At 39.5% G+C, this 11901-nt stretch overlaps 1 protein-coding gene across 2 annotated transcripts in view; it reads left to right on the top strand.

The window, feature by feature from the left end:
• LOC104985724 (chromosome unknown open reading frame, human C9orf3) overlaps positions 1-11901 on the top strand; it is a 424441-nt gene that overhangs the window by 79366 nt on the left and 333174 nt on the right. For both annotated transcript variants that reach the window (XM_010836042.1, XM_010836041.1), the window contains exon 3: positions 2012-2178. In XM_010836042.1, the coding sequence (XP_010834344.1) occupies positions 2012-2178 (167 nt within the window). The remainder of the gene's footprint in view (positions 1-2011; positions 2179-11901) is intronic.

Genomic DNA, 11901 nt, shown 5'->3' with positions numbered 1-11901 from the left:
CCTGGGCCTTCCATGAGGTTTTGCCTTTGTTCTTGGATCTGTGATTCTGGGACACAGCCATGGATTTTTGGACCAGAACAGACAGACAACTGAAATCACATACCTGCCCCCTATCCCCATTTTGCATGCGACTCAGAGAGGTCAGGGATTTTCCCATAGCCATTTAATGAGCTGGTAACCCAGCCAGCAGAGTCGGACACGACTGAGTGACTGAACTGAACTGAACTGAACCCAGCCAGTACTAGTCTTATGAATGTCTAGTCTTCTTTCTCTGCCTCTAATCATGGCATATACACTTCTAGAAGGTAGACTACCCGTTTGCTCTAAGGTCCATTTTCTGCTCTTATTATCTTCTCCCGATGACAAGGAACCTCATTTCCCAGGCTCCCTTGTCTTCTGACTTCCTGTCGGGTTTGGCCAATGCAGGGCATTGATGGAACACTTGAGAGCAGGAGTTAGCAAGCAATAAACAATTTCCTGGGCTTCTCTGGTGGCTTAGATGGTAAAGAATCTGCCTGCAAAGCAGGAGACCTGGGTTTGATCCCTGGATCAGGAAGATCCCCTGGAGAAGGGAATAGCTATCCACTCGAGTATTCTTGCCTAGAGACTGAGAGACTAACACACACACACACACACACACACACACACACACACACACACACATTTCCTCTCCTCTTTCTGCTTATTTTGGCATCTCTAGCAATGACTGGGTCTCCTTGGTCCCTGCACCCATCAGACATTCTCCACTGTGATTCTGGCTTCTGTCAAATGACTCCTGTTGCTGTAAGCTCAGAACACTCAGCAACAGCAGCTCCTCCAACCCATGGAGTCACAGCTCCTTACCACTGTGGCTAATCTCTGGGTTGCATCGCTATCTGCTGTTTGGCTTCTCAGTACTTCTATTACTTCTAGGACCAATCCCCTAAATTAAATTACCTCTGTTTATTACGACCTACAATGGTTTGTGTTTTCCTTCCTGGACCCTGACTGATGGAGTGGGGTCATCATTCTGTGTGTTCTTGCTCACTGTAAGAATACAGTAAATCTTCAGTCGTAATAGTGTTAACTATTCTAAAAAGGAAAACCAGTTTATGAAAGAGAGGTAGCACTCCACTTTTATCATTTACTCCATAAATCAAGCTGATTAAAACTATATCATATTTGCCGTAACTCTTGAAAAACGAAAAGTGGAAACATTTTCCTAAGACCTCTTCCCAAGGGTCTGTCTGTGCCTTCTACTCAGTGGTGTTAAAAGAATAGATTTCTTTGATCTCAGAGATTTTTTTCCATTTCTCTTTGTGACTTATCATGGAAGGGATTATTCTTGGTGTGAGTAGGTTTGTATTTTTTAATTTTAGCAGAATGGGCCCCCATGTCATGCCATTGGTTTCTTATACTTGCTTTGGTAACAACTCTGCCCTTGGCCTTCCCATCACAAGCCTGGTTGTTGTGACCTACAGTCCTGTTTATGTGCCAACCCCTGTTCTTGGCCTCCGCACAAGGATTCCCACAAGGGTTCCATTTGAAATGGTGGTTTCCAAGATTGGGGGTATCTGCCCGCCAGCACTGCATTTGAGACCACCAGCTTGTTTTTCCAAGTATTAATATCTCAGTATCACTAAACATATTTTCTTTTCCAGAATATTTTCCAAAAGTTTTGTAAGAATGTCTCTAAAACTTTTTTGTTTTGCAGGCCTAAGGGGAAGGGCAAGGTAATGTAAATTTTAACTTGGCAGACTAGTATTTAAAACTTTATCCAAAAAATATTTTTCCCCTTAGAAAAAAAACCTCTTTACATATTTAAGTAATTCATTTGGGAGAAATAACCACTCGGCTATTCACATAGGCCTTGGCAGATGTCAGTTCAAGATGCTTTGAAACCAATCAACTACAAAGTCTCAGATATTTTCTCTTTGAAAGCTCAACTTAACATTTGCTACCATGGTGGTAAGGAAAGTGACAACTCATTTGAAAGATTCTCCCCCTTTGTTTCTTTGTCTTTCTTCTGCAGGCCATGTGTTTATACTGTGGGATCTCCCATAAACAACAGGGCCCTTTTTCCATGCCAGGAGCCACCCGTTGCCATGTCAACATGGCAGGCTACAGTTCGAGCAGCTGCATCCTTTGTTGTTCTAATGAGCGGGGAGAATTCTGCAAAGCCAACACAGCTTCAGGAAGGTACTGTACATGTGTTCTGTGCTTCTTTATGTATTGCACACATGTTGGACCCAGGAACCCAATACACAGGGTTTTTCTCAGCTTTAAAAGAGCTCCTTTATTAGCTGGGTTGGACTGAACATGATATAAAACATCCTGCCAGAGAAAATACCAGAGGATGGGGAAGGGCACTTGGGAGCCTGTGCATGGCATGTGGGGCCCTTCAATGCCAGAGTTATCAATTCTTAGATTATTAAGGCAGTTCCTTTCACCTGATGGTTTGTGGACCATAAGTGGGTGGTCTTGGTTGAAGACTTTCTGGACAGGCAAGTATGTCGTGGAAACACCATTACAGTTGAGTTGTTTGTGTTTTGGTCATGGAGCCTGTGCAGGGTTATTTATAATGCTGAGCAATAGTTCTCCTGTTGGCTGCCCACTGGAGTTGTCCTGGTATTGCTCTGTTCTTACTCTATTGGGCCATGAAATTTTGAGTCAAAGGTGTAGAAGAAAGATGCAAGGCAGGTACTAATGCATCATCAAGGTTTTCTCTGTGAATTTCCTACTTATTGCAGTAATTGACACTTTCAGTTGAGATCTGGAGCTTGTTGATGCCAGGTGAATTTTTTTGTAATTGTAATATTTCTTCATCTAAATATGGTGTCTCCTTCCACCATTTATTATAGAAACTTTAAAATTTACAAAAAGTAAAAGTAATAAAGTGAAAGAGGAGAGTGAAAAAGTTGGCTTAAACCTCAACATTCAGAAAATTAAGATCATGGCATCTGGTCCCATCACTTCATGGAAAATAGATGGGGAAACAGTGGAAACAGTGTCAGACTTTATTTTTTGGGCTCCAAAATCACTGCAGATGGTGATTGCAGCCATGAAATTAAAAGATGCTTACTCCTTGGAAGGAAAGTTATGACCAACCTAAACAGCATATTAAAAAGCAGAGACATTACTTTGCCAACAAAGATCCATCTAGTCAAGGCTATGGTTTTTCCAGTAGTCATGTATGGATGTGAGAGTTGGACTGTGAAGAAAGCTGAGTGTCAAAGAATTGATGCTTTTGAAGTGTGGTGTTGGAGAAGACTCTTGAAAGTCCCATGGATGACAAGGAGATCCGACCAGTCCATCCTAAAGGAGATCAGTCCTGGGTGTTCAATGGAAGGACTGATGCTAAAGCTGAAACTCCAGTACTTTGGCCACCTCATGCGAAGAGTTGACTCATTTGAAAAGACCCTGATGCTGGGAGGGATTGGGGGCAGGAGGAGAAGGGGATGACAGAGGATGAGATGGCTGGATAGTATCACTGACTCGATGGACGTGGGCTTGGGTGAATTCCGGGAGTTGGTGATGGACAGGGAGGCCTGGCGTGCTGCAAAGAGTCGGACACGACTGAGCGACTGAACTGAACTGAAAAGTAATAAAATTAATTTTAAAGAAAATGTTTGCTAACATTTTGTAGTATTTCCTTCTGGTATTTAAAATCTATGTATATAGTATATATTGTCATTTCAAAATTGCCAGCAGAGCATATAGCAGTTTTCACTTACAGTATATCTTGTATGTCTTTCCAGACATTAGGTATTTTTTAAATTAATGATTTTAATGTCTGCATAATATTTTATGAGTATATTAGATTTTATTACATTTCCATATTACAGACAGTTGTATTGTTTCCAAGGTTTTTTCACATTAAATAAAGTCACATTAAATTTCTGAGGAGATAGTTTGTATAAACTTAGAATTATTGAGTCAAAAGTTTTGAACCTGTTGAAGGCTGTTGGTACTTATCTTAAGTTGTTTTTCAGAAAGGTTGTGACACTTTACATATCCGTCAGTAGTTATGAAGGCCCCCTCATCCTTGGAGTTTCACCCATCTGATAGGCAAGAGAAGGTTTCTTTTTAATTTGGATTACTTTGATTATCAATGAGCTTTCGTATGTCCTTAGCTGTTTTCATTTCCTATCTGTTAATTTCCTTTGCCCATTTGTATATTGAGATGTTAGTGATGTTTCCAAAAGTTTGTTTTGTCTTGTAGTTTGATTGGATCTTTGAAAAATAAAGTTATTGGGGCTTCCTGGTTAGTGACCACATGGAGACATGAGGAGAATAGTACCCCTGGAGAGGGCATGGAAGTTCCATGCTCTTTCTCACATACCTTGCCCTGTGCAGTTTTCCATCTGGCTGTTCCTGAGTTGACTTTCCACTGGTCATCAAACCCAGCAGACAAGTGCACAGGTCTGTTTCTTCAGGTCTTCATTTCGTTATGGAGGCTCTCGTGTTACGTAAAACTTCTATTACATAAATCTGTAATCTGTTCTCCCATTCAAAAAAAATAAAATGAGATAGAGATATAATCTCTTATATTTGTGTATTTTTTCTCAATTTTTGTATACTTTTTAATTTTATAGAGTATTTCTGATCTATACGACATTTTAATTTTTACATAGTCAGATATGTCAGGTTTCTCTTGGGAAGTCTTTCTTTACTCTAAAATTCACCTGTTTTATTCTAATATTTTAATCTAACTTTAATTTATTTTTTAGTAACTTCACTCTATGATCTGTTTGTAGTTTAATCTGGTCACTGTTGTGAAATAAGGACTGTTGTTGTTTAGTCACTAACTTATGTCTGCTCTTTGCAATCCCAGGGACTGTAGCCCTTTCTGTCCATTATTATGCCCACCTTTGCTTGAAATGTTCCCTTGGTATCTCTAATTTTCCTGAAGAGATCTCTAGTCTTTCCCATTTGATTGTTTTCCTCTATTTCTTTGCATTGATCACTGAGAAAGGCTTATCTGTTCTTGCTATTCTTTGGAACTCTGCATTCAAATAGAACTATCTTTCCTTTTCTCCTTTGTCTTTCACTTCTCTTCTTTTTTTTTTTTTTTTCACTTCTCTTCTTTTCACAGCTATTTGTAAGACTTCCTCAGACAACCATTTTGACTTTTTGCATTTCTTTTTCTTGGGGATGGTCTTGATCACTGCCTCCTGTACAACGTCATGAACCTCCGTCTACAGTTCTTCAGGCACTCTTTCTATCAGATCTAATTCGTTGAATCTATTTGCCACTTCCACTGTATAATCGTAAGGGACTTGATTTAGGTCATATCTGAATGGTCTCAACAGATAACAATTTTCAACAAAATGTGGAAAATTCTTAAAGAGATGGGAATAACAGACCAGCTGATCTGCTTCTTGAGAAATCTGTATGCAGGTCAGGAAGCAACAGTTGGAACTGGACAAGGAACAATAGACTGGTTCCAAATAGGGAAAGGAGTATGTCAAGGCTGTATATTGTCACCCTGCTTATTTAACATGTATGTAGAGTACATCATGAGAATTACTGGTCTGGATGAAACACTAGCTGGAATCAAGATTATGGGGAGAAATATCAATAACTTCAGATATGCAGATGACACCACCTTTATGGCAGAAAGCAAAGAAGAACTAAAGAACCTCTTGATGAAAGTGAAAGAGTAGAGTGAAAAAGTTGGCTTAAAACGCAACATTCAGAAAACTAAGATCATGGCATCTGGTCCCATCACTTCATGGCAAATAGATGGGGAAATGATGGAAACAGTGACAGACTTTATTTTGGGGGGCTCCAAAATTACTGCAGATGCTGACTGTAGCCATGAAATTAAAAGACACTTGCTCCTTGGAAGAAAAGCTATGACCAACCTAGACAGCATATTAAAAAGCAGAGACATTACTTTGCCAACAAAGATCCGTCTAGTCAAGGCTATGGTTTTTCCAGTAGTCATGTATGGATGTGAGAGTTGGACTATATAAAGAAAGCTGAGAGCCAAAGAATTGATGCTTTTGAAGTGTGGTGTTGGAGAAGACTCTTGAGAATCCCTTGGACAGCAAGGAGATCCAACCAGTCCATCCTAAAGGAAATCTGTACTGAATATTCATTGGAAGGACTGATGCTGAAGCAGAAACTCCAATACTTTGGCCATGTGATGGGAAGAACTGACTCATTTGAAAAGATCCTGATGCTGGAAAAGATTGAAGGTGGGAGAAGGGGATGACAGAGAGTGAGATGGTTGGATGGCATCACCAACTCAATGGACATGAGTTTGAGTAAATTCTGGGAGTTGGTGATGGACAAGGAAACCTGGGATGCTGCAGTCCATGGGATCGCAAAGAGTTGGACATGAATGAATGACTGAACTGAACTGAACTGAACTGGACTGTAGCCCACCAGGCTCCTCTGTCCATGGAATTCTCCAGGCAAGAATCCTGGAGTGAGTTGCTATTTCTTTCTCCAGAAACAAGGACTAAACATTTTTATTTTCAAATATAAAACCAGTTATCCAAGATCACTTAATGAATCTTTTCTGATTGTGATGTCTTTTTCATCATAAATTAGATTTATACATGTAACAAAGTTTTCAATGAATGTTTACTTTATTCTCAAAGTCAAAACAAAACAAATTATACATCTAAAAATTTAATTAAAAAAAATAAGTCATATTTACATGGTTCATTTACAAATAAGCAAAGGATAAAAAGAAATTTTATGATGTCTTCTTTTTACTTCTAATTCCCAACTACCCAATAACTCTTCCGCAAGGCAACAAGGTCACCAGCTTCCTTTATATAGTATATTTTTTCCTCTTCTGTTGCACAAAACATAACATGCTGTACACATTTTTGTGTAATGATCTGCCCTTTAGAATAACCTGTTCTTATAGACAATTTCCAGAGAAGACAATGGCAAGCCCCTCCAGTACTCTTGCCTAGAAAATCCCATGGACGGAGGAGCCTGGTAGGCTGCAGTCCATGGGGTCGCTAAGAGTCGGACATGACTGAGCGCCTTCGCTTTTACTTTTCACTTTCACACATTGGAGGAGGAAATGGCAACCCACTCCAGTGTTCTTGCCTGGAGAATCCGAGGGACAGGGAAGCCTGGTGGGCTGCCATCTATGAGGTCTCACAGAGTCGGACACGACTGAAGCGACTTAGCAGCAGCAGCAGCAGCATAGACAATTTCATATCTGACCATAAAGAGCTTCCTCATTATTTTTAGTACTATAGAGTGTTCCATAAATGGATGTTCACAATTCAGTTAAGCAAAAGCTCTTGACTTTATTCTATATTATATAAGGAATTTAATGGTCATTTCTGGGTTAGGAAGATCCCTTGGAGAAGGGATTGGCTACCCACTCTGATATTTTTACCTGGAGAAGTCCATGGACAGAAGAGCCAGGCAGGCTACAGTCCATGGGTTCACAGAGGTGGACATGATTGAGCAACTAACACTTTTCACTTACTTCTGTCAATTTCCCTCACCCACATTCTCTGGTTTTAATTAATATAATTTGGAATTTTAGGCTCATATTATCTATATATTTTGTTTTTATTTTAAACCTTCTCAAGGAATTATAATCACTATTGTACATTTTTATCCAGTTTCAAATTATATTTGCAGTAAGTATTCAGATTTTCCTTACTCTTGATCTTTTAAGTTTGACTCATCTCTTAGTCAACTGGGAAATGGCTATAGTATTTTTTTTCCCCAGAATGGTGACTATTGGTATATTTTATGATCCAGACAATTGTACTCATTTTGCATGCTAGTAAGGTTATGCTCAAAATCCTTCATGTTCAGCTTCAACAGTACATGAACTGAGAACTTCCAGATGTACAAGCTAGATTTAGAAAATGCAGAGGAACTAGAGATCAAATTGCCAACATCTGTTGGCTCATAGAGACAGCAAGTAAATACCAGAAAAACATCTACTTCTGTTTCATTGACTATGCTAAAGCCTTTGACTGTGTGGGTCACAACAAACTGGAAAATTCTTAAAGAGATGGGAATGCCAGACCACCTTACCTGTCCAAGAAACCTGTATGCAGGTCAAGAAGCAATAGTTAGAACCAGACATGGAGCAATGGACTGGTTCCAAACTGGGAAAGGAGTATGTCAAGGCTGTATATTGTCACCCTGCTTATCTAATTTATATGCAGAGTACATCATGCGAAATGCCAGGCTGGATGAATCACAGGCTGGAATCAAGATTGCGGGGAGAAATATCAAGAACCTCAGATAGGCAGGTGATACCACTCTAATAGCAGAAAGTGAAAAGAAACTAAAGAGCCTCTTGATGAGGGTGCAAGAAGAGAGTGGGAAAGCTGGCTTAAAACTCAGCATTCAAAAAACTAAGATCATGACATCTGGTCCCATCACTTCATGGCAAATAGAGGGGGAAAAAGTGGAGGCAGTAACAGATTTTTTTATCTTCAGTTCCAAAAACACAAAATCAGTCACTGTGGATGGTGAATGCAACCATGAAGTTAAAGATGTTTGCTGTTTGCAATGAAAGCTATGACAAACTTAGATAGTGTATTAAAAAACAAAGACATCACTTTATTGGCAAAGGCCATATAGTCAAAGCTATGGTTTTTCCAGTAGTCATGTGTGGATGTGAGAATTGGACCATAAAGAAGGCTGAGCCCTGAAGAATTCATGCTTTTGAATTGTGCTGGAGAAGACTTTTGAGATTCTCCTGGACAACAAGAAGATCAAACCAGTCAATCCTAAAGGAAATCAACCCAAATATTCATTGAAAGAACTGATGCTGAAGCTTAATCTCCAATACTTTGGCCACCTGATGCGAAGAGCCAACTCATCAGAAAAGACCCTCATGCTGGGAAAGACTGAAGGCAAAGGGAGAAGAGAGTGGCAGAGGATGAAGTAGTTGGATAGTATCACCAGCTCAATGGACATGAATTTGAGCAAACTCCATGAGATAGTGAAGGACAGGGAAGACTGGCATGCTGCAGTCCATGGGGTCACAAAGAGCTGGACACAACTTAGTGACTGACGGACAACAAATGTATTTAATCAGCACCCCTATGAAGATATGGAACATTTCCATTACCTAGAAATCCCCTTGTGCCTTTGCCATCCCTACTTGAGTGATTCCTCCCTAACCCCACTCCAGTCAACCACTGATCTTATCTCCATGTCTATAAATTAGTTTTGGCTCTCCTAAATATTCTTGTAAATTGAGTCATTCATGTGTACTCTTTTGTGTCTGGCTTCTTTCACTTGACATGGTTGTGAAACAGACCCACATTGTTGTGAGTATCAATAGGTATTCTTTTTAAAAAGTTGATGAGTAATAATCCATTGTATGAGTAAACTAGTTTGTTTATCCACTCACCTGTTAATGGACATTTGAATTTGTCATGTACATTATGAAAAGTATTCTGTGAATATTTCTGTGTAAGTCTTTTTGTGGACAAAGGTTTTAATTTCTCATGGGTAAATACCTAAGAGTGGAATTGCTGGATCATATAAATATATTTTAACTTTGCATCTGGCAAACTATTTCCAAGTGATTCAGTTATTTTGCATTCCACCAGCAGTTTCTGAGAGTCCAATAGCTGTGCATCTTTGCATACACTGGATGTTGTTGATCCCTTTAATTTTAGCTCTAAACTGGGGTGAAATACTGTCCTGTGGTTTTAGTTTGCATTACTCTGATAACTAATAATGGTGAGCAACTTTCATGCAATTATTGTATATGCCTTTAAAAAGTGTCTCTTCCAAGACATTTTGTTGTTTTTTTTGTTAGATTATGAGAATTTATAATTTTATATATTTGATATTCTTTATATATTTGATATTCTAGCCTTTAGTCAGATATGTGTCACAAGTGTATTCTCCTAGACCGTATGGTTTGCCTTTTCATTTTTGATTTACCCTTTATACCACTGATTTTCCATAAAGACATTTTATTCTTTAGTAATTCTGTTATAGATTGTTACTATAATAGTCTTTGCAGCTCTTCCTTAAGCTTTTTTTGGTTACTTTGTTGTCTTTTGATCTCACTCTGTTGTACTGTTTGAGCTAGTTGTCTTCTCACAGCTTTTTCTTTCAGTTCTATCAGTTTATTGCCACCAGCCCGTCTCCCTCCACCCTCATGCACAAGTGCTCAATCATGTAACCCCATGGACTGCAGCCCGCCAGGCTCCTCTGTTCATGGACTTTTCCAGGCAAGAATACTGGAGTGGATTGCCAGTTCCTTCTTCAGGCTTCTCATGGCTTTTTATCTTTTTTCGTAGAAGTTATATCTTCATATCATAATTGGATGCCAATATTCCAAACTTGTTTTCCTTCCAGTAGTAAATTCATTTCTGAAGTGTGTTCTTCTTCTGAGTCCTTAGAACAATATTTACTTTTACCTTTATTCTGCAGTATTTTTGCCCCATCATGCTCTTGGGTGCATCATGCTCTTGGGTGCACCTCTCTGGGGTGTTTCAACAGACAGGATAAGGTCTGTGGATTTCCCTTAGCTCCATTCACTGTCCACTTCTGTGCTACCTGAAATCCCCTCGCTGTTCAACAGATGACAGGTTAGTTATGCACATAGCCCCTCTTGTGAATTGTCTAGTGAAGTTCTTTGGGACTTACACAGCATCTTTTTTTTAACCTCCCTGCTTGTTTCCCTGGCTTGCTAAATTGAGTAAATTCACCACTGTACAGAGGTCTCAAGCAGGCATCGATACCTGGGCTCCTCCAGCCTCCATTTCTGGCTTACTTGTGATGATGACTAACTACATTTCCCAAGATGCAATGCTGGGAGTTGCATCTCCCAACTCCCATCTCAACAAGCCTACATACTTTCTCATTCCATGATTGGGCCTTTGCAGTTCAGATGTAAAAGCTGTGTTTGGCACTGTTTCTCAAATTTGAGCATTATTTTACTTTTCAGAGGGAAAAAATTCTCCAGATTCACCAGGGTTGACTTAAGTTATTTGTATTAGAATAATATTTTAAAAACTATAAATGTAAGCTTGTAACTCTTATATATCTGTCATGTCAAAATAAAATATAAATTAAATACAGACCAAACTATTAAATCATTAAAATTCAAATGAACAACTTCAGTTTAATGTAAAGATTATTATTTTGCTGAAATGAAAATGTTCCCTACAACATGTATGTGGTGCTGACAGCTCCGTGAAGGTTCTTTGAGGTCGTTGTTTCTGTTCTGCCCTGAGCCATGTGGTGATCTTCTTCTCCACCACTTTTCTTCCATATCCTGTAAAGCTTTTGCTTACACAGCATGCTCTGATGTCATTTAGCCTTTACCCACCAAAAGCATCATTCTTATGTTCTGTTCTCATTATCACTCAGTAATTAAAGCAGTGCTACATGTCTGTGTGGAATCATATACACTACTGCAGATGTGAACTCTGAAATTGTTTGGCAGGACTCCTTTCTATCTGGATAATCCAGCCCACTGGCCAGATCCAGCCTACTGCCTGTTTTTATAAATAAAGTTTTATTGGAATACAGCCATTGTCTATGGCTGCTTTGGTGCTGCAATCAGTATCGGTATCAGTTCAGTCGCTCAGTCGTGTCCGACTCTTGATGACTCCATGAACTGCAGCAGGCCAGGCCTCCCTATCAATCGCCAACTCCCAGAGTTTACCCAAACTCATGTCCATTGAGTTGGTGATGTCACCTGACCATCTCATCCTCTGTTGTCCCTTTCTCCTCCTGCCTTCAATCTTTCCCAGCATCAGGGTCTTTTCAAATGAGTCAGCTCTTTGCATCAGGTGGTCAAAATATTGGAGTTTCAGCTTCAACATCAGTCTTTCCATTGAACATCCAGGACTGATCTCCTTTAGGATGGACTGGTTGGATGTCCTTGCAGTCCAAGGGACTCTCAAGAGTCTTCTCCAACACCACAGTTCAAAAGCATCAATTCTTTGG

The sequence above is a fragment of the Bison bison genome, unplaced genomic scaffold (genome assembly GCF_000754665.1).
Source record: "Bison bison bison isolate TAMUID 2011002044 unplaced genomic scaffold, Bison_UMD1.0 scf7180017864057, whole genome shotgun sequence".
Classification (NCBI taxonomy): domain Eukaryota; kingdom Metazoa; phylum Chordata; class Mammalia; order Artiodactyla; family Bovidae; genus Bison; species Bison bison.
The sequence above is the reverse complement of the archived record's forward strand: the minus strand, read 5'-3'. Positions and strand labels throughout refer to the sequence as shown.